We start from the raw sequence: 27175 nt of genomic DNA, 5'->3' as shown, positions 1-27175 counted from the left end.
TCTGTGTTTGAGCTCTTTAAGGAATGATGTCATGGTCCTGTGCTGCAGCGTTAGTTCAAATATTAATCGTGCTCGCTCTCCGTTCAGGTTCATGGAAACGATGGGAGCGACTGGAGCGGCCCTCAGTCTTCATGGAGGCCCTGTGTCGGTCCCCGGGGTTCCCCTGTCAGATGAAGAGGCTGCAGGAGTTTCTGTCACTGATGCACTCAGATCATGTAGAGACTGTTTCATGCACGTTCCATCAAGAATCACAGCAGACTGATGTCCAACCATGCTGTGATTTAGCATCTTAGAACAAGCAGGCATGAAGTGAAGAAGAAGAAAGAAAGCTGTTTAACTTTGAAGCTCTGTGTGGGACAAATGAAGGTTTCTTCATCTTAGAATCACTGTTATGATCTGTAACTGGACTTCATGCACAGCTCCACTTCTTCCTGAACAGAAACACACTCCTTCACTTCCTGTCTCATGACTGTCTGAATAACATGGATGCTGTTAACACTGAAAGCTGAAGATGCTGAAGGGTTTGGTTCCAGTAAATGAAAGAAATATGATGTTCAATGTTTTCAAAGTCAGGGGACTTGTGTCTATTGTCCTGACCTACTGAACAGTGCAGTCAATGACGTGTCTGAACCAAAACAAGTGCTGAATGTACGTCCACAAAGCTCCAGGTGAAGTGGATCAGGTAGGTTGAGCACAAAAGTTATTTGTAATGATTGTGGACATTTTGTGAGGTGTGTACTGTTACTGTGTTGTTTTGTGTTCAATGAGAAAGTATGAACGTTGTCATCAAGCGCTACATTTATGGGGAAAGTGGGGGCGGAACCTTTGTACACCTGTGAGTTGCCCCGGGGAACGATTAGGGGGGCGGAACGCCTGCTTCTCCTCAGGTGCGATCTGGAGCAGAGGGAAACATACAGACCTGCGTCCTCATTCCTCCTCTTTACCTGCTGAATACAGGTCGGTAACAGTGACTGTGCGCTGACATGTTAGTTCATATTGATTCAGAGTTGGAGCAGACAGTCGCTGCGCTGCTCTCATATGTTTTATCAACGTTTTCTATCATAACAATGGCTGTTAAGAGTTGGGCATGTTCCCGCGCAGATGCTGTTCTTTGTCCAGTGTGACGCCGGGTACACCTGTTGAAATGTTCCATGATGAAACTAAGTTCTGAATGTAACAAGCACTTTACCTCAGCACACATTTCAGTGCTCTTTGACATGAGCGGGACAAACACAGAGACAGAAGAGTGTTTGATGCACAAAGAGCAGAATGAAGATGCATGTTTGTAGCAGTTTACACTGAATGAGAGAGGGATGTATTTACAGGAGATGGTTGTGAATATGAACTATAGGAAAGATGCAGCTTGAAGATGAGATCAATTGTATTGTTGAAACTGAAGTATTGATTGAAGCCAGATGAGAGAATGAATTGTGGAAATGTGAACTTGTGCTATAGAAACCTGACATGAAGCAGGAACAGATGCTTTGTGCTTGTGTGACTGTTTGGACATATGTTCAGTCAATGAGTCAGATGTGATTAAGGATGGTCGTCTGACACCCGAGGCTCCGACACATGCGCGGTCGCTCATGAAGCAATTGTTTCGAACCACAGTGCCGAGTGACGTTTGAAGCACTTGAGTGACGTTTGAGTGACGTTTGAAGCACTTGAGTGACGTTTGAAGCAGTTGAGCGCTTCAAACGTACGAGTCATGTGATTGGTTTGATTTGTGAAACACTTGGTGGATCGAGTGTGTTCAGGGATTGGATTAATGTAGATTTATCAATATTGCAATATGTCAAAAATATCATATCATGATTTTTTAATGGCAAAATCACGATTTTATCACGATTCATTCTAACAGTAATGCAGGAGCTATTTTACCAATTTGTGTATTTGAATAATTTTTTTATTTTTGGGTTAGTTATTATTTAGCATGTTTATTTAATGTACATTTGTTATTGATTAGTTTACTTGGTTTAAGTATTGTTGCCATTTAGCGTCACTAGGGGGCACCAAGGTTATTTAGGTAAGACCTTGACACAGGTAGACCAGCATGCACCTGGGTGGGTAAATGTTTTTTTACCAGCACAGGTGAGACAGCAGGGAAAAGGTTTGTCTGGTTGTCTGCCTGAACACGGACTAAATAAACCTGCCATCAAAATGATTTTTAAGAATAGTCACTACAAGTAAAGTTCATTTAGAACCAAACTATTCTCTGTGTAAAAACGTAACAAAATCAAGGCCAATATCTTCCTCAACAGATTTTAATGAACCGGCTTGTGCAAACGTGTCAAGTAACATTTGAAAGAATGTAAACATAAGTCTCTCAGTCTCCTCTTAAAAATGAACTGAACTTAGATTTAAAACAATACAACAACAAACAACACTCTTATAAATCTGCAGTTCACCTGGTTTTGGAGAGCTCAGTAATAGCAGCAAAGTGGAAACTAAAACAATTCTCAAACAGAATTTCAATGATAAAAGCCTGCTTCATGTAACACTCAATGCGTATTTAAAAGTATATAAATAAAATAAATATGAAACGCTAAATGGCTTATTGAAAATGTCAAATCAAAATGTAAACTTACCTGAGGTTATCTCTTAAGGTGCATTTAGAACATTATCAATGTAAAAACCAGAACAAAAACATCCAGCAGCTTTAGAACATATTTTTCATATACATATACATAATCTGGGCACTTTGATCTCTCCCTATCTAAACATGAGACACAGTATGACAGATTAGAGTCACAGAGTTTTAGCTAGAAAAACCAACTTGTCACTTTATCTGGCTTGAGAGAAGCCCTTTGGCCTGTTACCATGTTGCCACTGGTGCTGAACACACGAGGGAGAACTTGTTGCTGGAATGCACAGATACTTTGGAGCTAGTTGGCTAACCCTTGGAAAGTTTCCCTCATGGAGTCTCCACCATTCAAGAGGATCCATCTCACTGTCTGCATTTGGAGTGGACAGGTAGGCCTTCAGTTCCCCATCTACTGCCTCTGAGAGATGGGGAAGCAGATGTGGCAGCTGCAGATACAGCACTTGAGATTTTTAGGAAGCTGGCCAGTGTTTTCTTTACTGTCTTTGCTGGGGTTTGTTCTTCTGCCTGAGGAGTCTGCGATGTGGATGGATGCTGACTGTGTGCTTGTGCTTTTAGCATGGACTCCAGCTCAGACGCACCTCTGGCGTGTGCTGCCTCTTTCTTGTCACTGTCAATGTATTGGGTTTTGAACCTCGGATCAACAAGTTAAGCCACGTCCAGTAGGACTTCAGTGGCTGGATCCTGGTATTTTTCAGTGAGGTGGTTAAGGACAGTTGTCTTAATTGCTTTGGTTAGCTCACTGTCATCCTCGTTCAGGTTAAGAAGGTTGGTTTTCAGCAGGTGCAGGACAGCTTGATATAAGACACACTCACATAGTCCTCCCCTGAAAGTCATCAGTGAAATCTCTCAATGGACCAAGGGCTTTCTTTAAGGATTCCATTACATCAAGATCTTGCCATGTTACCAAGTGCCTTGTCTTCTTGTCTGACTTCAGGACCTGAGAAATGGCCTTTTCTTGGTCCAACAGTCTCTCAATCATTGCAAGTTTTGGACCCCCATGGTGTTGGTGATGAGCTTTTGTTGTGGTAGTTTCATTTCTGTTTGAGCTCGACACAAATCCCTCTTCTTCCAGCTGAAGGAGAATGCACTCACCACTTTCTTGCAGACAGATATTGTGCACGAGGGTCTTTGCCACTTTTTTCTGTAAGAGGAAGAGCAGGATATATTAACCAGATTTAATAATTAAATTTGACTAAATCCAATCAGCACAAGGTAAATTTGAATCTGTAATTGTGAATTATTGAGTGAAAAAAATATTATTGGGGTGTATTCTTTATAAAATGACTTAATGAAATTATTCTGGAATCATTTTATTAAGTCAATTTATTAAGAAAATTCTATAACAAATAAAATATATTATAAATGATAATAACATGATTTATGTTTATGTTCACTCACCAATGGCTAGATGCAGTCTATGCCCAAAGCAGGGCAGACGAGTCCAGTTGTTAAGTTCCAAGGCCTTCACCATGTTAGTCCCACTGTCTGTGGTCATGCAGGTCATGTGATCCTCTTTGAGTCCCCAGCATTCAAAGCGTCCCTCAGACCTTGCGCTATGAGTTCACCTGTGTGATCTTGTGGGAAGTATGTAGTTTGAAGTGTGGCACTGCAGAGCTTCCAGTTGTCAATATAATGAATTGTCAAAGTTAAATAAGGCTCTGAAGTTCGGCTGGACCACGAATGGCAGAGCTGGAGAAATATTTGCAGCTGGGCAGCTCGTACCGCGGATCAATTTGAGCCGTCTTTTGAAACTGTAGTGTTCCACTGTTTTGATAGGAGTCATATGTTTTGCTAGGTAAAAAGTGACTGCGTCAGTCACCTCTTTCCACTGTTTGCTACTCCTTTCATATGCAGTACTTTTATCAAAGGCTTGTGTTATAGTTGGCTGTTTCTGTGTCTTTTTTTGCCGTTACCACTGGCTGCTGTGTGGTTGGCCTCACTGTTTGGCCCTCAGCAAATAGTTTGGGATGCTGCCTCAGGTGCATCACGTGGTTAAAAAGGTTTGTTGTGTTGCCATCCGAAGTACGAACCTTCTCTGTGCAAGCTTTGGAAATTACAGTTGTTGGCACTTTGTCATGTGGTGAAAACCCAAACCAGATATTTTAGGTCTTTTAAAATTCATATCATAACACAAATTCATATAATTCATTGCGGACGGCCATGCATTTTTCTGCGGTCCGTCATTGGCCCACGGGCCGCACATTGAGAACCTATGGTCTACATGGTGGAGTTTTTAAATTTAACTGCAGCTGTCTGCAGCGGTCCGTGTTCTACGAGTGAAGTTCTCTGGCTTCTTACTGGTTGTAAAGGTTTAGCTAATTTCACTCAGTGTCAGATATGGACTGGAAACTCTGCAGAGGATTCAAATGGAGCCTCTTTAGGCTACAGTCTTAATACTCAGTCACTGTGTGGATGTGAGGAAGCAGCAGGAGGAAACTCTCTGGTTCTGTTTTCTGAAAACCAGTACTACTTACTTACTAAAGTATCTAAAATAAATCAGTGTCAGGTGAGTCTGATGGTCACAGCTCCATCACTGTGAGCTTTCCAATGATAAATCAATGATACATTTTGCGGCTTTCTGTGATTTTTGGTCGTTCAGGGTGACGTCTGTTTGACTTTTTCTTCTTCTGTGGTGTCTGTGCAGTTCGCCGTGTTGATGTGGAGTCTGACCTACGTCGGCGCCTTGTTCAACGGGCTCACTCTCCTTATTCTGGGTGAGGGACGCTCACATTTCCCATCATGCACGGGGGCTGTAACTGTGTGTGACAGCATCAGCTCCCCCTGCTGGTGAGACCAGGGAACATGTTTTCTGATGAAGCTCTGCTCCTCCTCAGGTCTGGTTGGAGTGTTCAGCTGCCCGATTGTCTATGAGAAGCACCAGGTATGTAAACACTGACTGTGGAGAGCTGAACATGTTCCAGGTGTTCTCCGTCACAGCCGGTCCAAAGCAGCTTCCAGCAGAGTCTCAGAGGACAGACCGTCCTCCTGTCCTCAGACGGCGAGAGAGGAAGACAGGAAGGTCCTCACAAGGACCACACTGACTTCCATAAAGAAAGCAAAGTTTCATTTAAAAACCTTCATGGCTTCTGAGTAACTTTAGCTAGAAACATCTAGAGAACCTTTGCCAGACCAAACACGAGTCGTACTTTCATGTCATTGCAGCTGTTTAGTGAGAAGCTCTGGAAGGAAGACGTTTACATTCATACATCAGAAACAGAGAAAGGGATTAAAGGTCATTAATAACCATGCTGTCTGTGGAGCTGATGTCTGCATCAAGTTACAACTCGCTGTGACTTTGGGAAACTTTGAGCATTTGTTTGTTCTGCAAGTATAATTGTGAATGATAAACTTCATACTTCAGTTGTGACGATAAAAAGCTCCCAGCTGGAGCCGTGTTTGTGGAATGCATCGTGAAATGTAAACAATGATCAATAAAGCTTCTAGACGAAGAAAGCCCCGCCTCCTCGTCTGTCTGCTAACTCTGTTAGCTTCTGTTTGCTAATGTATGGAAACCTGTCAGTGCCCGGATTCATGAGGAGAACCATGAGTTTTGTAGATTGAGTTTTAGTGTTTGGTTTCTTCTGGGAGAAAGATCAAAGGACTGATCAGCTCTGATACATACTTTAAACTGTCCTCTGATCCAGATCCTAGCTGCATTCTGTCTCTGTCAAGTCCCCGCTGGATGAAAATATGTCTTCAGAGACGATGGACTCAGTCAAACTCTGCTGCTGCTTCCTGTGTGGATGACTCAGCAGGAAGAGGAAGAAGAACAGCTCTGACTGCTCAGGTGAGTCTGATCAAAGTTCACTTTGTCCTCTGGTTGTGGCGCAGCGTCTTTTTCTCTGTGGGAAGGTGAGTCTATGTGTGTGTCTCTGTGAGGACTCTGTCCGTCTGTGTGTCTCTGTGAGGACTCTTTGTCTGTCTGCCTGTCTCTGTGAGGACTCTTGTCTCTGACTGTCTCTGTGTGGACGGTCAGCTCAGTGAGGTGGAGCTTTTGTCCAGCAGCTCCCTGCTGCAGCCTGAATGAAGTCTGTCTTCTGTCTCGTCCCTCAGGTTCTGAAGTGTCTTCGTATTGATTTCTGTTTGAACTATATTGATGACTTCATGGTGTCGGCAGCATTTCTGTGATTGTTGGAACCATGGGCGTAGCAGCCGCGGGGGATGTGGGGGATGTAACACCCACACTTTTTCTAAAATCACATTTCATCCTCCACAGTTTTTGGAGACGCAACAAAACTAAACAGTGGATGTGCACAGAATGACGTCTGTGAAAGAGAAGGAACGATCCCACAGAGCGGTAGAGAAGACTGTCTCTGTCTGATCCTACACACATAGGAGGCAACACATTGGTCAAGTTAGCTTGACTGACAGACCTTACAGCCAATCATTGTGAACCAGCCAGTTAGCGGGTTAAGGGGCAAACAAGTCGCTACGCTAACAGATTAGATATGTTATCTGTGAAGGAGCTAAAGTCTGAAGGTGAGGCAGTAAATGTGAAGAATGCTGCATCACAGTGAAGCCAGTCTCTCTGTCACAGTGGAAGTTAGATAGGGTATCTACTGTGAAAGGGTGAAAGAATTTATTCTGCATAGTGTTAACATGCAGTGTGTTCAGATATATAGACGTGTGTCCCTAACATGAAGTATTCATGTTTATATGTGTTTATCACTTAATAATGTGATTTTCATAAGTGTTTATGTGTTAGGAAGTTTTATAGAAAATCAATTTGAGGATACTGAATGTTTTAAGAAGTAATTTCATAGTGTGTCATATAACTTTGTTTTCTGCAGTTCAGGCTGTGGCAGATGAGATCATTTGTTTTTCTGCTTTCTGGAGAGAGCTCCGGTTGGTACGAGATGGTCATAAATTCAGACTAAGGACAGCACCACCTCTGACCTGATAAAAGCCAGATTCTAAAGCAGGGGTGTCCAAACTACGGCCCGCGGGCCAACTGCAGCTTAACTTATTGTGTAACGTTTGCATCATGATTCTCTGAGCAGAACATTATCTCTCTCTCTGTCTGCATCGTGGTGCGTCACGCGGTGCTGCAGGGCTTGGTTGTTGGTTCCAGCTACGCAGAGGGCTCCGAAGGTACACAACACCGGTTCAGAACTTCGACACAATTCACCACGAGACTAAACACTTCTGCAGACAGCCTGCTATCAGAGAGCGTCTGTACAAGTGAAGTTCTCCAAAACTACGGAAAAATAAAAAATAAATTGTGGCCATGAATTATGTATAACGTGCGGACGAAATATTGTTATTATTAGTTGTAGTATAGTAGCCCTATTAGAATTCATAGATGGGGTGCATGGGAGCGGGCTGCCCGGCCAGAGAGCAACCTCCCCGTGCAGCAATGAGCGTCCCTCTCTGGGGAACGTGCCGGAGTACTGCGGGGCTCCAGGAGCGCAGGGGAGTGGAGCGGAGCGTCCCTCTCCCTGTCCATCGTGTCGCTCCCTGCTGCCCGGTGCTGGCCAGCTGGAGCCATTAGAGAAGTTGAAGCGACATGATGGAGAGAGAGAGGGACGCTCGTTGCTCCCTGCTGCACGGGGAGGCTGCGTCCTGGCCGGCAGCCTGCTCGGGCCTTTTTACCAGCGGCTGGATAAAAGCAACTCTCCAGAAATGCAAACATTTGTAAACCATGAATTAAGTTTGTGTCGTGTGAGCAGCGTGTGATAAACTGTGACTTTTTATTGGAGCTGCAATGAGCAGTCCGTCTTTGCTTGTTAACGTTCTCTGTTGTTAGACTGTCAGCTGTACAGTGACATGCGGCACTTCTCTCAAACTGACTCCGTCATTCAGTACGCATCTGTCGTAAGGCACGTCATCACGTTTTTACGTCTCGTTGACATGCACCGCAAACCTGTGTAAACATTAAATTACAGACCCTTTGAGATCAGCACTAAATGACTCCCACCTGGTCTACCTGACATTTTACTGATGTCTGCTGCTCCTAAACCAGACCTGCCACATAGGATCAGATCTCACCTTCACAGTAGAGACAATAACTTGCCTGTTGCTCTGTTATCACAACCACACAGTTTCTGAATGTTTTAAGTTTATGCTGTAAATTCAGATAACATTTTCTGATCTGTTCATCTGAATGATAAGATGTTATTTTGTTTTCTGTGTAAGATATAACATATTACAAAACAGCATACACATTTTTTATTGTTTAAAATAATGACATCGGGGACTGTTGGCCCTCGGAGAGTTTCGCATTATCGAATCTGGCCCTCCCCGAAAAAACTTTGGACACCCCTGTTCTAAAGGAATGTGTTTTTCTCCTGAGTGCCCATGTTATGGTCATCCCTAGATCAGACTCACAACCTATGAGATTTAAGGAATTGGAGCTTTACGTTATTTGGCAGTAAACACTAATAGTCTATTCGCTGTATGACCCAGGGTCTGCAGGGGGGGCAGTGATGCCCCTGTGGGCCGGCAGGCGGGAACGCCCCTGTGGTATATCAATGTGTGAATTCCATGTCCAGTTGTTGTTGTGTTGTTCGTTGTTGCTGTGTGGTTGTTTGTTCTTGTTGGTTGTCCTGTTTTTGTGTTGTTCTTGTTTGGGTCTTTGTGTGCAACAACCCAGAGCTCTGTGACTCAGAATCTGCCTCATTGATCAATAAATTGTAATCTTGAGACCAGAATTTATCCGCTCCTTCCTCATAAGCCAACTCGGGAGGGGATCAGAAGAAACAAGGGGAATTTTAACCCTAACACCACATACCCTATCTAAATCCACATTCAGCACAGAGATCGGCCTATATGAGGCGCAGTCTTCAGAGCATTTCCCTTTTTTTGAGCATTCGTGAAATATTGGCTTCCCTTAGTGATGGTGGGAGGGTGCCACATTCAAAAGAATGATTGAACATATTCATCATAGGCTCCAATCAAATATTTAGAAATTCCTTCTAGAACTCACTACCAGCACCGTCACTGCCTGGTGCTTTGCCTGATTCAATAAGCTGAGCGGCCTCACGCAGGTCAGACACTGAGATCGGGGCATTTCATTTAGATTTCTGATCTTGTGATATAGTATAGCATTTTTTTTTGCATTAAAAGAATTTTAGCATTGTCGGCTTGTTCCGACTGATGTAAGTAAAAATCTCCCCGGTTTGTCCCCATGTTCAAATAACCTTTGTTTTGCATATCCGAATTTTCCCCCAACCTTTTTTGTGAACAAGGAGTCTAATGTGGAGCGAATGGCGGTAATTTCCTTCAGCTTAGCTGCTGTAGGTTTCTTAATATATTCCCTTTGTGATAGACTGAACCTTTTTTCTACCAAGATTTGTTGTTCCATATTGTTCCGTCTTTTGGCAGCCGTATAGGACATGATCAACCCCCTGGCAGAAGCCTCGGAGGTTTCCCAGAGCAGGGACGAGTCGGTAGCCGAGGGAGAGTTAGTGGTGAAAAAATGCTTGAATTCTGTAGTTAAAATATGATATGAATTTTTGATCTTTTAGAATTGAGGGGTCCATTCTCCAACTCGTGGGTTTGCTAAGGATTTTTTTAATGTTAACATTCATATACACTGCTGCATGGTCTGATGTTATTATATTTATGTAGCGCCTCTCTAGCTTAATGGATTAACATGAGAGGTGGCTAACCTGAGTTCTTTAATTAACTTCTTTAAATGTACCTTACCTCTCTCTCTATGGAGCAATACAATACTTTACTTTCCCTTCAAAATAAATAAAAGTGTTACCTGACTATAAGAAACACCCAAAATGCACAATAACAACACTGCGGTTACTGGAAAAATAAAAAATGTTTACTCTCAATATATAATTTCAAACCATAAACACTCTTAATCAAACAAGCAAACGAAAAAATGTCAGCAGATAACAAAACACTCCAGTACACTAATTAAGGGCCCAAATAAAACAACCTTATTCCTTATAAGCCGGCAATGGTCAATAGTCATAAAAACCAAAACAAACGTTGCTGGCCAGGCCGTCGCTCGTGTGCGTTGTAGCTGAAAACAAATGGCTCCTTCGCCCGCAGGCAAAATAAATAAAGTCAAGGTACCTGTACGCTGAGTTCACACACGTGTGCAGTCCAAACTCCATCCCAACAGCAGAAGAGGAAACAGAAGACCCCCACCAGCCACACCTTCTCCTCACTCGGTACAGCTTTGCAGAATATTTGGTCCTGTTCTTCACGTCTAGGCTCCGCACCGACTCCCAGCCAAGTCCCAGCACGGGAGTTAACTACTGATTTAGCAGCTAACTAATTAGCCTTGATCTCCGTCGAATATTCGGGAATAACGGGAAAAACTCTAACACTGTCCAGTCTTCAGAAAGAGTCCGTGTTGAACACTTTCACCCGAATGGTGCTAGAGTCTATCAAACATCCATAAAACAGTCCAACTATCTCCATCGCTCCTCACACGCTCTTTACTCGCCATTCTCCATCTTGTTCCATCTTCTTCTCTCTAACTTCAACTTCATCCCCTCCCACTCTCCTTTGACCTCACATGTGATTCACTCACGTACAATGTTTATATATATAAAAAATAAAACACAATCCCCTGTGTCATACACATTTTACAGGCCACTTCCAACATAAATAATATACATGCCAGCATAACAATAAATGCAATAAACAGTAAAATAAAACTATCAAAAAGAAAACACAACATCCTTATTGGCTAATGAATTTATCCCTTTAGTTTAATCTACTGTATATCAACTCATGGACAAATTATATCCCAACCGGGTTACACCTCCAATTGAGGAAATTGTTTTGACTGTTTTGATGGGGCCAAAGCACCAAGAGGAAACCTGTCCATCAGAGGGTTCACAAGGCAATTAAAGCCACTTGGCAAAAGCCTCTGTCAAAAAGTTAAGGGGATGACATGGAGGGCAGTAGACATTTAAGAGAGCAAAGTCCTCCCCGTGTAAGGAGGCCGAGATAAGGACAAACCGTCCATGTTTATCTTTAATGCATTTGGACTCTTGAACTGGTCCATTTCTCCTAATGAGTATTGCCACCCCTCTGCTTTTGGTGGAGAAAGATGAGAAATAAACTGGATCACAGCCGCACTGCTGCAGCTTTACATGTTCCTTATCATTCACATGTGTTTCTGGCATCGTAGCAATATCAATCATTTCTTTTTAAATATGACAATATTTAATATGACAGTCCCACTGTGTCCACTGTCTCACAGGTGTGTTCAGCCGCAGCAATCCTATTCTCTGCCTCAGTGCTTTTCTCCTCCATCTTTTTCAGCTGCTGGCCGTGTGCTTGTATCCTTTGGGATAAGGCCCGAGCTTTTCATCAATCACCCGAGTTATATTTGCTGTTATTTCCTGAATAGTTTGAGGAACAGCCGGGTCAAGGACAGCCTCGGTGTCAGCTTGTGGGTGTTGCTGCTCTTCTTCCTCTGGAACAGATTCAGGCATGTTAGCAGTAGCTTCTGTCTCGCATGTCCTGGCCGGATTTCAAACTTCTTTTAGAGCGATCTGGTCCCGGGATCATGCTTGCAGATCATTTTCTATACATACTGCTGTTTTAGATTTGGGAGTGGTACGGGTGGAGGATCTCTCTAATAAGGGATCAATTACACAATTGCAGTCTCCAGCTAGTGTTAGTTGATGGGTGTCTGAATATGGGATGGTATGAATTTATGCTCATCCCAACTCTGTGAGGCTTTTCAGTCCTTTGTGTTGTGTTGGCCTCTAAAATAAGTTTAGTAGACGCTTGTAGTTTTTATTATGACGCCCTCTCTGATGTCACATGACCAGCGCAGCAAAGCGGCCATTTTGTGTCACAATGATGCTTGTGTCTCTCTGTTCCAGCTGCTGGAGTACAACATCCTCGCTTTTGTGAAGGACGAGCTGAAGAAGATCCAGAAGCTTCTGAGTCCAGATTACCCAGAATGCTGTGAGGGCCAGAGGGAGGATGAGGAGGATGAAGAGCAGAGGAGGAGCAGAGAGTCCTTTGTGCAGATCACGGTGGACTTCCTGAGGAGGATGGAGCAGGAGGAGCTGGCTGAGCGTCTGCAGAGCAGTAAGAGGATTTAAGAGCTTTAACATGATGGAAAGAGGAAATGAAGTTTCCATCTACACACTCTGCTGTTAACATGATGCAGACATCTGCAGCACATCTGTCACTTCTGACTGAAGACTGTCAGGAAGTTCAGTCACTCATCACATTTACTGTTTGTTCAGGATCTGCAGGACGTAAACTCAAGTCTAACCTGAAGCAGAAGTTCCAGTGTGTGTTTGAGGGCATCGCTAAAGCAGGAGAGCCGACCCTTCTGAACCAGATCTACACAGAGCTCTACATCACAGAGGGTGCAGGGGTCAACGAGGACCATGAGGTCAGACAGATTGAAGCAGCATCCAGGAAAGCACACAGACCAGAAACCCCCATCAGACCAGCAGACCTCTTCAAAGGCCGACCTGGAAGACAGGAACCAATCAGAACAGTGATGACACAGGGAGTGGCTGGCATCGGGAAAACAGTCCTAACACAGAAGTTCAGTCTGGACTGGGCTGAAGACAAAGACCACCAGGACGTCCACTTCACATTTCCATTCACTTTCAGAGAGCTGAATGTGCTGAGAGAGAAACGGTTCAGCTTGGTGGAGCTTGTTCATCACTTCTTCCCTGAAACCAAAGAGGCAGGAATCTGCAGCTTCCAGCACTTCCACGTGCTCTTCATCTTTGACGGTCTGGATGAGTGTCGACTTCCTCTGGACTTCCACAACACTCAGGTCCTGACTGATGCCAAAGAGTCCACCTCAGTGCATGTGCTGCTGACAAACCTCATCAGGGGGAAGCTGCTTCCCTCTGCTCGCCTCTGGATCACCACAAGACCTGCAGCAGCCAATCAGATCCCTCCTGACTGTGTGGACTTGGTGACAGAGGTCAGAGGATTCACCGACCCCCAGAAGGAGGAGTTCTTCAGGAGGAGGTTCAGAGAGGAGGAGCAGGCCAGCTGGATCATCTCCCACATCAAGACATCACGAAGCCTCCACATCATGTGCCACATCCCGGTCTTCTGCTGGATCACTGCTACAGTTCTGGAGGACATGTTGGAGAGCAAAGAGGGAAGAGAGCTGCCCAGGACCCTGACTGAGATGTACATCCACCTCCTGGTGGTTCAGGCCAAAGTGAAGAGGGTGAAGTATGAAGGAGGAGCTGAGACAGATCCACACTGGAGTCCAGAGAGCAGGGAGATGATCCAGTCTCTGGGGAAACTGGCTTTTGATCAGCTGCAGAAAGGAAACCTGATCTTCTATGAATCAGACCTGACAGAGTGTGGCATCGATATCAAAGCAGCCTCAGTGTGCTCAGGACTGTTCACACAGATCTTTAAAGAGGAGAGAGGCCTGTACCAGGACAAGGTGTTCTGCTTCATCCATCTGAGTGTTCAGGAGTTTCTGGCTGCTCTCCACCTGATCCTCTGTTACACCAACAGGACCACCGAGGGGCTGGAGGACTTCCTAGGAGACGACTACAGACACTCCTCTCTGGATGACTTCCTGAAGAGAGTCATGGAGAAATCTCTGCAGAGTAAACATGGACACCTGGACCTGATGGTTCGCTTCCTTCATGGCCTCTCTCTGCAGTCCAACCAGAGGCTCTTAGGAGGCTTGCTGGGTCAGACAGAGACCAGACCAGGAATCATCCAGAAACTCTTCAGAGGCCTGCAGGGTCAGACAGAGAACAGACCAGAAACCATCCAGAGAGCCATCAACAACCTGAAGGAGATGAACACTGATAAGATCTCTCCTGACAGAAGCATCAACATCTTCCACTGTCTGATGGAGATAAACAAGCTCTCCATCCATCAGGAGATCCAAGAGTTCCTGCAGTCAGGGACCAGATCAGAGAAGAGACTATCTGAGGTCCACTGCTCAGCTCTGGCCTACATGCTGCAGATGTCAGAGGAGGTTCTGGAGGAGCTGGACTTAAACAAATATAACACATCCTTGGAGGGACGACTGAGACTGATTCCAGCTGTGAGGAACTGCAGGAAGGCTCAGTGAGTCCAGATGTGATGATGATTGAGAATCAGTGTAGATTAGTGGTTCAGGTCTTCACAGATCCACACTGTGTGGTTCTTCAGAGGTCCACGTGTCAGCTGTGTCTTTGTCTCAGATGTTCTTCAGCTGTGTTGTTTGTGTTGAAGGCTGTTAAATCTCTGAACACCATGATCAGCCTCAGTGTGTAACTGTAGCTGCAGCGTTACAGTGATGACATCATGTTGATGATGTCACAGTGATCTGCTTTCACACGGACAGAATCATCCAGAATATTTACAGAACTCCATGTTCTCTGCTCCATCTGCAGATTACAGCACAGATTAACAGTCTGATGAGGATTGTTTCATGTCAAACAGTCAGATCAGACAGGTTCAACCACTGATGTGCAGAGCAACATGTCCAACAGGACGTGTCCACCTGTCTTCAAATAAGGTCCACATTAAGTGTCTTCTTTAACAACATGTTTTCTGTTTTTGGTGTTTGACAGACTTTCTGTCTGTGGACTCTCAGAGACTCACTGTGAAGTTGTGGCCTCAGCTCTGAAGGCCAACCCCTCCCATCTGACAGAACTGGACCTGAGCATGAACTGCTTCCGGAATTCAGGAGTGGAGCAGCTGTGTGTTGGACTGCAGAGTCCTCACTGCAGACTGCAGACTCTGAGGTCAGTTGTCATTATTATCATAGATGATAACAATGGAAGTCCATTTTGTCTCAGACTGCACAGAGCACTGGTAGAGAGGGATCCACAGACAGTTTGATTGAAGGACCATCATCTTCTTCACACTGGTGTCCTTTGGACGTCTTCCTGTCCAACAACAGAAGCAGAAAGACATATAAGTGAGAATATATGTGTGCACAGAGAGTGGTAGAAAAGGAGGCTGATGTAAAGGGATGGCAGAACAATCCTCCTCCTTCCTCCTCTCAGGTTTTAACAGCCTTTAAAACGTAGCTAGTGGCTGGAGTTTAGTACATACACTGTATAGAAATGATTCTAATGAAGTCCGGCCAGGACAGGCCTCTGAAATGCTCCTGTTAGTCAGGCCTGATTTATACGAATGTTTCACTGTCTGAATATCACATCAGAAGAAGAGCATGGTGCAGTTTCAGCCCCCACCACACCTGAGTCTGCCTGGCACCCTGACAGAAACCTGGAGGACCTGGATTCAGGGCTCTGTCTCTGTGCTGCCAGCAGTATGATGGAAAATTCAGACAGTCCATCACAGGAGAAGAGCTGATCAAAGTTTGTAATAGTTTGATTTTGAGGACAACAAAAGAGATCAAAGAGAGAGGCGCTGAAGAGGACGTTTAAAGACTGATGTGGACCTGAAGAACCCAGCTCATATACAACAAATGTTCTTCACAAGAGCCCAGAAACAGGAGGAAGCTCTCAGTGTTTACTGATTTAAAAACAAAGATAAGGAGAGCTGGATGATTCTCATGACAGAACTGTATGTGTCAACTAATGAGCAGGTGAGAGGCAGCAGATCTGACACCTGTGAAAGATGTTGATGTTTGATATCTGTCCAGATGAAGAACAACAAGTCAACGCTGTGAGAGAAGAAGCAGAGGTGAAGAGGTCAGGAAGAGTCAGGACAGAAGATACCAAAAGTACAGCAGACACAGGAAAGACTGAACACCAAGAGGCAGCTCACAGCACATGTGGATTTAAGCCTGGAACAAACACTGTCCTGCAGGTGTTTCCTGAGGACCAATGAAATCAGAGACAACATACACACACTCAGTGCAGGCGCTCTGAAGCTGGATGAGGAGCAGTGAGAGCAGTGACACAGATACTCCCTCTACAGGAAGAACAGGAGCTGCTGAGGCTCATGGGTCTGATTCAGTAAGTCCATACCTAACATGTTGGACACCAGTGCAGCCTTAAGGACGCTGTTGGAAGGAGACACAGAGACACTGAGAGGAAGCACAGCTCCAACCCTGAAGTTACAACGTCAACAAAGCAGACGTGTCATGTGTAGGTTTGAGCCCTGCCAGCACCTGTTGACCCTGTTGAGACAGACTGAGGTCAGCAGCATGTTATTGATCTGTGTGACATGGACAGGTGTGTGAATGTTGTGCTGACATGTTGATGAGGACACAGTGATGTTGATCTGAACATCTCAAACATCTGATTGATCATCAATGATTTCATCTGTTTTTCTTTATTCAGATTATGTCGCTGCGGTCTGTCAGAGATCAGCTGTGCTGCTCTTGCCTCAGCTCTGAAGTCCAACCCCTCCCATCTGACACAGCTGGACCTGGAAGGGAACAAGCTGCAGGATTCAGGAGTGGAGCAGCTGTGTGGGTTTCTGCAGAGTCCAGACTGCAGACTGCAGACTCTGGGGTCAGTTCTGTGTTCCTGTTGTAGATGTTTCATGTTTAATGGATGTTCACACAGAGCTTCATCCATGAATCTGTAAATGATCTTTAGTTGTTCTAAATTCAGTCTGTGGTCACAAAGACCAGTGTTTGTTACAGAACATGTCCTCTGTTAGTCCTTAAAGGGAATGTTTGTCCTCTCTGATCCTCTGAACTCTGATTAGTTTCAATGTTTACTTGATGAATACATGCAGCTGATTAAAGTATTGATCCAGTATTGACCCTGTAGAGACAGACTGAGGTCAGCAGCATGTTATTGATCTGTGGGACATGGACAGGTGTGTGAATGTTGTGCTGACATGTTGATGAGGACACAGTGATGTTGATCTGAACATCTCAAACATCTGATTGATCATCAATGATTTCATCTGTTTTTCTTTATTCAGATTGATGGGCTGCGGTCTGTCAGAGATCAACTGTGCTGCTCTGGCCTCAGCTCTGAAGTCCAACCCCTCCCATCTGACAGAACTGGACCTGGGCGGGAACAACCTGCAGGATTCAGGAGTGGAGCAGCTGTGTGGGTTTCTGCAGAGTCCAGACTGCAGACTGCAGACTCTGGGGTCAGTTCTCTGTTCCTGTTGTAGATGTTTGATGTTTAATGGATGTTCACACAGAGCTTCATCCATGAATCTGTAAATGATCTTTAGTTGTTCTAAATTCAGTCTGTGGTCACAAAGACCAGTGTTTGTTACAGAACATGTCCTCTGTTAGTCCTTAAAGGGAATGTTTGTCCTCTCTGATCCTCTGAACTCTGATTAGTTTCAGTGTTTACTTGATGAATACATGCAGCTGATTCAAGTATTGATCCAGTATTGACCCTGTAGAGACAGACTGAGGTCAGCAGCATGTTATTGATCTGTGTGACATGGACAGGTGTGTGAATGTTGTGCTGACATGTTGATGAGGACACAGTGATGTTGATCTGAACACAGGGATCTAGAGTGCGACCTAATTTCTCATGTTGCAACCAAAAAATATCGCACCGGTGCGACCAGCTGTTAGAGGGAGACACATTCTCTGCGACTCTCTCCCTGTGGTCCAACAACAGACACACATCAGGCTCATATCGTGGTCTAAACCAATCAGAGACAGTGAAGGGTGGGACCCCCGTGTGTGTATGTTTGAAATTGTGTCTGCTGCAGTCAGACTGAGACCGCAGGAAATCCAGAAGACGAATCTGAGCTGATGCTGTGTGCTAAAGCTTGTTCCATACGCCACGAGAACAGAGAAATCTGTTGTGACGAGAACAAGAACAAAGAACAAAGTTTGTTTCGGCCCGGACTTTTTGAAACGTGTGTGCAGAACTCATACGGCCCTCTGACTTCACCACACAGACAGACAGACAGACAGACAGACAGACAGACAGACATTAAAGATGTTTCACTGGTGAACAGCAGGAACCACAGTTCAGGTGAACATGTAGCGGAGGAGGAGGGTTTGTTGCTACTATGCTAATTTGCTGTTGATCTGAATGATGATAAGGAGCCGGTCATGTTCAGGGAGGGGCCGTGACATGCTCGCAGCATTATGATAGAGTGAACAGCAGGTCTGAGGACAGTGTTATCTGACCTGTGTGGTTCATCCATGAAGGCTGATTCACTCTGACTGACAGCAGTCAGCTGGTTTTAAGGAGTTATACCATTTCAAAAGTATTGTTATTATCCTGCTATAGTGGACCATTGACTGCCAGTATGATATCTGCATAAAAGTGTTCCTCCTGTAACAGACAGAATGAAAAGGTTCTGTCAGCTGGAGCTCAGCTTTAGAAAGAGAGGAGACACTGAGGAAGAGGTGAGGAAGATGAGGAGAGATACTGTAGCTACACTAGAAACGTGTTGAAGAAAACTAAATATATATCTCAATCACAAGTATGAAATAAATAAAGGTGTATATGATTTTAATATTATTTGAAGTCACAGTGGCAGATAGATAAGTGAGGAGCGACAGCCAGAAAATACAGAGAGAAAGCAAACAGGGAAATGAAGAGTGCTGTATGAACTCTTCTTCATCATGGATTTCTGACAGGCAGACTTGTTGGCTAGTTTGTCCATAATATGAATTATCACTTTATTTATTGACTTATTTGTATTTTGCACAAGGTTTAGGTTTTTTCACTTTCAAATTGCACACTGCTGTTCTTGTATTTCATATCTTTTCATCACTTCATACCAAATTGCACATTTTTGCTTCTGCACCTATGTTTATTTTTTACTTTGCTGTAAATAATGTTTATACTGTTTCATTTTTACCGTTAGAGGTATGTTTTTTACTTTGCTTGAGTGACTGTATTTTGCTGCTGCAACAGTGAAATTCTATTCTATTCTATTCTATTCTATTCTATTCTATTCTATTCTATTTAACTGTGTTCATTATACAAAGTCCAAATTCATTTTAGGATGATATGTATGGAGATCAATTTTTGGACCTCAGTGTTTCTAAAACTTTGGCTCCATCAGGTAAACAGTAGATATAGCTGTAGATGATGAGAGAAGAAAAGAACTTCTGTGTTAAGATAGATGTCAAGTTAAGGCCTGATCCATAAAATATATGGACAGAGATTGAAAAACAAACTACGATATTAAATGTGATGCGGTGCACCTAAGAAAAAAGTTAGTCTAGAGCCCTGGAACATCTCAAATAAAAAAAGAACATCTGACTGATCATCAATGATTTCATCTGTTTTTCTTTATTCAGATTGTGGAGCTGTGGTCTGTCAGAGATCAGCTGTGCTGCTCTGGCCTCAGCTCTGAAGTCCAACCCCTCCCATCTGACAGAGCTGAACCTGGGAGGGAACAACCTGCAGGATTCAGGAGTGGAGCAGCTGTGTGGGTTTCTGCAGAGTCCAGACTGCAGACTGCAGACTCTGAGGTCAGTTCTCTGTTCCTGTTGTAGATGTTTGATGTTTAATGGATGTTCACACAGAGCTTCATCCATGAATCTGTAAATGATCTTTAGTTGTTCTAAATTCAGTCTGTGGTCACAACGACCAGTGTTTGTTACAGAACATGTCCTCTGTTAGTCCTTAAAGGGAATGTTTGTCCTCTCTGATCCTCTGAACTCTGATTAGTTTCAGTGTTTACTTGATGAATACATGCAGCTGATTCAAGTATTGATCCAGTATTGACCCTGTAGAGACAGACTGAGGTCAGCAGCATGTTATTGATCTGTGTGACATGGACAGGTGTGTGAATGTTGTGCTGACATGTTGGTAAGGACACAGTGATGTTTATCTGAACATCTCAAACATCTGATTGATCATCAATGATTTCATCTGTTTTTCTTTATTCAGATTGTGGATCTGTGGTCTGTCAGAGATCAGCTGTGCTGCTCTGGCCTCAACTCTGAAGTCCAACCCCTCCCATCTGACAGAGCTGGACCTGGAAGGAAACAACCTGCAGGATTCAGGAGTGAAGCAGCTGCTGGATCTTGTGCAGAGTCCAGATTATAATCTGCAGACTGTGTGGTCAGTAGAGGGGTGGAGTCAGTCTGTGCTGCTTTGCTGCTGATGGAGTCTGTGTGAACACTCACTCACCTCCACACCGACTCTCTGATTCTCTCTGCAGGTGGAGGCCATGAAGAGGACGGAGTGTGTGTCCCCATCCATTTTAATCTGATGGGAGTGGGACCAATCAGAAACCATCGGCAGGATGCTGCTGTGTTATGACCTTCAACTTTGAGGAAGACCAAAGGACATCAGTCTGATCACACAGTATGGATCGATGATCAATACTGTATCTGACTGCACTGATGATGGTTCCAGCTCCACCTCTCTCCTCCATCCTTCATTAGCTGCTCTGAGCTCATCAATCATAAGTTAATGATCTCTGAGTTCATGTCTGACATGATGTTTAATGTTCTGGACTGAATCAGCAGCATCTGTCTGTTTGAACACATGTTATTAAAGATTTGACAGCCATGTTTAAAGGTTTGCTCCTCTTCTTATCATGCTGATGGTTTGTAGAACAGAAGTTCATCTGACCACCGTGGATCAGTGTTAGACAAACACAACCTCAGACCAACAACATGTAGCTTATTGATGAAGGCAAAATGAATCAGAATATGTGTGGTCACAGGATCAGGAAGGAGATTGGTCAGATCTGTGAATTTATGTCCGGAACCTTTGTGTGTGAACCAATCGTCTGTGAGGTCAGAGGGGAAGAAGTCAGGGGACTTGTGTCTATTGTCCTGACCTACTGAACAGTGCAGTCAATGACGTGTCTGAACCAAAACAAGTGCTGAATGTACGTCCACAAAGCTCCAGGTGAAGTGGATCAGGTAGGTTGAGCACAAAAGTTATTTGTAATGATTGTGGACATTTTGTGAGGTGTGTACTGTTACTGTGTTGTTTTGTGTTCAATGAGAAAGTATGAACGTTGTCATCAAGCGCTACATTTATGGGGAAAGTGGGGGCGGAACCTTTGTACACCTGTGAGTTGCCCCGGGGAACGATTAGGGGGGCGGAACGCCTGCTTGTCCTCAGGTGCGATCTGGAGCAGAGGGAAACATACAGACCTGCGTCCTCATTCCTCCTCTTTACCTGCTGAATACAGGTCGGTAACAGTGACTGTGCGCTGACATGTTAGTTCATATTGATTCAGAGTTGGAGCAGACAGTCGCTGCGCTGCTCTCATATGTTTTATCAACGTTTTCTATCATAACAATGGCTGTTAAGAGTTGGGCATGTTCCCGCGCAGATGCTGTTCTTTGTCCAGTGTGACGCCGGGTACACCTGTTGAAATGTTCCATGATGAAACTAAGTTCTGAATGTAACAAGCACTTTACCTCAGCACACATTTCAGTGCTCTTTGACATGAGCGGGACAAACACAGAGACAGAAGAGTGTTTGATGCACAAAGAGCAGAATGAAGATGCATGTTTGTAGCAGTTTACACTGAATGAGAGAGGGATGTATTTACAGGAGATGGTTGTGAATATGAACTATAGGAAAGATGCAGCTTGATTTGATGGTGTATTTATTTAATACGTTATAATGAAAGTTATGATTACTTTGCATTTTCTGCATCTGTACGGTTTTATAACACACTTAATTCTGTCATTTGTTCGGCTCATCCCTTGTGAGTGTAACCGTTTGCAAAATACAGCCCTTTGAAATGTGAGTCATCTTTCTTAGTTTTTGCTCAGTTTGCTTTCAGCCAGTTTCCAGCTGTTACTGCACGGCCTCTGTTGCACGTAGGAATGTGCTGTTTGCTGCACAGAGCTGAGCTTTGAAGGATTATTTAAGAAATGCTTTTTTCCAATGAGTCTATGGGAGTTTAGTGCCAGTTTAACTTCACATTGCTCCAAAATCCTGCAGGATCTTCATCCTCATGGACTGATTTATTTCCTTTGTAAAGGTTTAGCTAATTTCACTCGGTGTCAGATATGGACTGGAAACTCTGCAGAGGATTCAAATGGAGCCTCTTTAGGCTACAGTCTTAATACTCAGTCACTGTGTGGATGTGAGGAAGCAGCAGGAGGAAACTCTCTGGTTCTGTTTTCTGAAAACCAGTTTTTAAAGCTCTTCATTCAGTGATCAGAATGCTGCTCTGTGTTTTTGACACACACATCGTCAGCGTTCTGGTGGAAAGACCGTCGAGTTGTAACAGGAACATGGGTTAGATGAAGGTTGCTAGGCAACAGGAGCAGTGTGTAGAGAGATGCACCTTTAATAGCTAAAGTGCTAGCATGCTGCAGCTAACAGGTGGAGGTGTGACGTGATGTTCCAGCACACCTGGACCCTGAACAGGCCGGACCTGCTCCACCCTCTGCTCAGACCTTTCTGTGTGTGTCTGTGTGTCCTCGCAGGCAGTACCTGGACCATGAGGTGGCGCTACAGTGACATGATCCAGGTCAAAATCAACAAGACCATCTGTGAATTAAGGCGCCTGTTCCTGGTCCAGGACCTGGTGGACTCCATCAAGGTGAGAGCTCCAGCTCAGATATTCAGACACACACACACACACACACACACACACACATTGTGCATTTTAAAAACTTCATTTCAACTTTGATGAGAGTTAGTTCCATTCTTTCATTGCTCTGTAGGTAAAAGAGCATTTGAGGAAGTTATTTTTAGACCTTGGAATTAAAAAGCGTCCTTCAGCTGCATGTCTAGTGGCATATCATGACCATCTAAATTTGTCTTGAATTGGAGAAATAAAAACATTGGAGTTAGATTTGTTAAGATTTTCCACATTGACAATAATAGTGAAGCTAATGCCCCATCATGAACTTTTAGCCAGCCAAGATTTGGATGCATGGTGTTTATATTGGTCCTACACGAACAATTTAATACCACACGCTCAGCCTTATTCTGCATTATCTGGAGTTTATTTACATGTTTTCTTTTAGCATTTGACCATTTTGTCTGACAATAGTCAATATGAGAAATAATTACATGTTGTACGACAAGCCTAGTCATATCAGCAGGCAGAGATTGCCTGCTTCTTCTCAGTATAGACAAACCTCTGCCCATCTTCTTTACAACTGCTTCAGTGTGTCTTGACCAAGATAGTTATTTGTCCAGATAGACACCAAGAAGTTTGACCTCTTTTACCTGCTCAATGAGTGTTATTAATAAACAGATTTAACTTTGGGTCATTCTTAAGAGCCTTGTTTGAAGTATTCAGCACTAATTTATTATCTAAAACCCACTGACCTACAATTTTTAAACCCTTGTTTAAATTTGATGTTGATTTTGCGGCTGCATAAATAGTTGTATCGTCTGCATGCATTGTTGATTTTGCGTGTTTTAGTACTAATGTTAGATCATTTGTGAAGATCACATACAAGAGTGGATCTAGGCAGCTTCCTTGTGGAATTCCACAGTCCACCGACGCTCTCTTAGAGAAACTACCGTTAAAATTCACACTCTGTGACCTATCGGTATGTGCTGATGGTTTAAAGCCATACAGCTCAAGTTTTTTTAAAAGCAAATTGTGATCGATCAGATCAAATGCAGCTGAAAAGTCTAATAGAACAACGCCACATATTTTTTGATTGTCCAGTGCTATGTACCAATCATCAGTCATTTGTGTTAACGCAGTACATGTGGAGTATCCCGTTCTGTAGGCATGCTGGAGATTAGTTAAAGCTATTTTTGGAGAAGTAAGATTGGATTTGGTCAAACATTGCTTTTTCTAAAATCTTGCTTAAAGCTGGTAACGAGCTAATAGGGCGACTGTTAGGGCCACAAAATGACTTTCTTTTATCTTTGGGCAAATGTATAATCTTAGCCTTATTCCAGGCCTGTGGGAATGTAGAAGTGTTTAACTGTTGTTCAAAATGTGACAAATTGGTTGAGCAATATAATCTGCTGCTAGGTGGATTATTTCTCATCTGTATTATCCAGGCCTGGTGCTTGTCTTTACATACAACTTTTTTTAATTTCTTGATTATTTCAGCATTAAAATTCAAAATTGCAGGTTCTGTTTCTCATAAATTCATCCAAATGATTTACTTTTTTTTTTAAACTAAATTCCTCAAATTATGCACTTTACCACTGAAACAATCATTTCAATGGTTGGCTATCTATTGGCTTTGTGATAGTAACATCTTCACATTCAGTAAGGGTAGGCTGTGTAGGAATCTTTCTGCTCAAAACACTGTTTAGAGTTTTCCAAAGTTGTTTCTGGTCGTCTTTAGTTCTTTTGCACTGCTGGGCAAAATCCTGCTTCTGTTATCTTTACATTTAGTTTGGTAACAACATTTCTTAACCTGCAGTATTTCTGCTTATCTTCCTCAGATTTAGTGTTTTGTGCTAATTGTTTGGCTTCATTTCTTTGAGACATGTAGGTCTTCAGTTCCTGCTCCACCCAAGGTGCTTGATACCTTTTAACAGTTAGTTTCTTGATGCATGTTTATTTATAACGGGTAGAAAGGCATTTAAAAATATATCTAATGCAGCATCTGAGTTATTTGTCTTAAAAACATTTGCCAAAGATACTTTTTTTATATCCTCTAAATAAGCTTCATTAGAAAATGTTCTATAGGATCTTTCAAATTTCAGGTCTGGCTTTATGGACTTTTGTTTTTCTTGCAATGATGACCATATTATGATTGGTGCAGCCAACCGGTACAGACACAGCTTTAGTATAATTTACGTTTTCTGACAGGTAAATAAGATCAATACAGGTAGATGTGTTTACACCCCTGTTATTTGTACCAATGCGTGTGGGCTGCGTCACCATTTGCTTTACAACATGTATCACTTATGGTGGTCAGATAGCTCTTTAGTGAACACTTATTATCCAGCAGCAGAAAACAACCTCCATGTTTAGGTCATCCACCATATTTACATTTTACCAATATTTTCTAAATAAGTCTAAATGCTCTATAACAGCATCCATTAGGATAGGCTTTATATGAGGAACACAGACTTGAAGCCATATGACCTCTAGATCCTTACACATAACATCTTGCCTTATTTTTACAGGAATGTTGCTTTGAGTGTAAAAAGCCACACCCCCTCCATATTGATTCCTGGCATTTCGGTACAAACTGTATCCTGGTTTTCTTGGTTCTTCATCATCAAAAGATCTAAATGAGTTTCTGATAGAGCTAGAACATTAATGTTATTAGTATACAAAATATTTTCTATTTCATATACTTTATTTCTCAAGCTACATGTTTATGTGAGTAACTTTGAAGCTTTTTTTTGGAAAATGGGCCATGCTTTGCATTTTTACCAGCCATGATGTTCAAGCTGACGATGTTCTCCAATCACTGGTTTTTGTGTACAATTAGCCTATCAAACCTTAACCAGGCAATGTCCCCCCTTTCTGTGGCAGCTTTCACCTGTGGGATCAGTTCTTTTCTTTTCTGGCGGACAGAGTCAGGAGAGTCTTCATTCTTTATAAAATGAGTTCTGTTGCTCCAATAATTCACTAACCTGGCCATATGAGATGAAATGTGTGTTGTCTTTATAGCAGATTTAAGGAAGAGTAGTGTAGTGCCGGTGCTCCTGGAGTGTGGTGGTTTCTTCTGTGGCTCAGCTCGCAGGTCAGGCTAAACCTGGAGGCTGCTGGAGCACAGAGGTCCTGTTCTCAATCCACCGAAAATCTTGTTTTTTTTCAGTGGGAGGGTCGTATGAGGAGCCAAACATTTTCCATCATTCATAGGTTACCGCTTAATATTTTGAAAGCATGTGATGTCACAAAGACACGCCCCTTCACCTTTTTTGGTTTCTGTACCTGAAAGAAAGCCATCTGAAAACTTCTCAGCTTTGAAGGGCTTCCCCATTCATTGCTCTGAATTTAATTTGCTGAAACAGGTTCTGAAATCTTTACAGTGTTCTGTGACGTTCCTGTGATACTAAGACCTTTAGCTTTATGATTGTTGTGTCACATGTGAAGACGGTGTACATCCTGTTCAGTGACACCTAAAGGAAATGATTTCCATGGATTGTGATCAGTAAGAGCTCTTCTTCTTCTTCTTCTGCAGCCTGGTGAAGCAGACGTGGATGACTCGTGTTCACTGCCAGCTCCACTGCGACCCGGTTCTTCTGCCCACAGGAAACTGCAGAGGGTCTGAGGGTAAGATCGTTCTTGATTTCCCCCCTCTGGCTGCTCTTTGTACAGACTTGCGTCTTTTGCTGCAGCTTATGTCATCAGTTACAGAACGGGACTTAGTAACGTTGTACAGATGGTGAAGGGGTGGCTGTGGTGCAGGTGGTAGGAGAAAATATCCACTAACCTCAAGGTTGGTGGTTCAATCCCCACCAGATGTGTCCCAGACTGAAGTGTAGGTAGAAAAGGCAAAATATAGAACTTCTGTAGAGGCACTGTAGTGTTTTGATAAAGGGGAGCTTCATTGAAATTAAATTTTTTTTTTATTTAGTCCTTTATAATAAGACCACAAACATGTTTAAGTCGTCTAAAATTGAGTTTGAGTTTGTTTAGAGAACCCAAAATGTTGAGTAAAAATAATTTTTATTAAGAACCTTTCTTTAAGTTGGCATCACATAAAATACTGCTCATTGATAGATGTTAATGAATATAGACGGTTTTAAGTTAAATACCTGAGTTACATTAATTCAAATCTTTGATGTAACTATTTTTTAGTGAAATTAACTTTACAGTGTAGAAAGATAGGCGCCGCCTGCTGTAGCAGGGCTCTGAACCTGCCATGCAGCCGCTCCATCCATTGTCAGACAATAACACGCTCTGGTAACAGACGGCTTATAAAATCTCATT

At 43.2% G+C, this 27175-nt stretch overlaps 1 protein-coding gene and 1 long non-coding RNA gene across 2 annotated transcripts; both read left to right on the top strand.

The window, feature by feature from the left end:
- The first annotated feature begins 626 nt into the window (after positions 1 to 626).
- On the top strand, positions 627 to 6065 carry LOC114446949 (uncharacterized). Its single transcript, XR_003671797.1, has 3 exons — positions 627 to 957; positions 5250 to 5319; positions 5440 to 6065. It is a non-coding gene; the product is annotated as an uncharacterized LOC114446949 (long non-coding RNA).
- Positions 6066 to 6262: 197 nt separating this feature from the next.
- Positions 6263 to 18513, top strand: LOC114447671 (NACHT, LRR and PYD domains-containing protein 12-like). Its single transcript, XM_028424061.1, has 7 exons — positions 6263 to 6392; positions 12409 to 12619; positions 12781 to 14602; positions 15091 to 15264; positions 16774 to 16947; positions 17369 to 17421; positions 18482 to 18513. Exons 1-7 carry the CDS (start codon positions 6288 to 6290, stop codon positions 18511 to 18513), a joined length of 2571 nt encoding a protein of 856 aa, XP_028279862.1. The 5' UTR covers positions 6263 to 6287.
- Positions 18514 to 27175: the final 8662 nt, after the last annotated feature.

The sequence above is a fragment of the Parambassis ranga genome, chromosome 15 (genome assembly GCF_900634625.1).
Source record: "Parambassis ranga chromosome 15, fParRan2.1, whole genome shotgun sequence".
Taxonomy (NCBI): Eukaryota; Metazoa; Chordata; class Actinopteri; family Ambassidae; genus Parambassis; species Parambassis ranga.
This window is presented reverse-complemented; position numbering and strand designations above follow the sequence as displayed.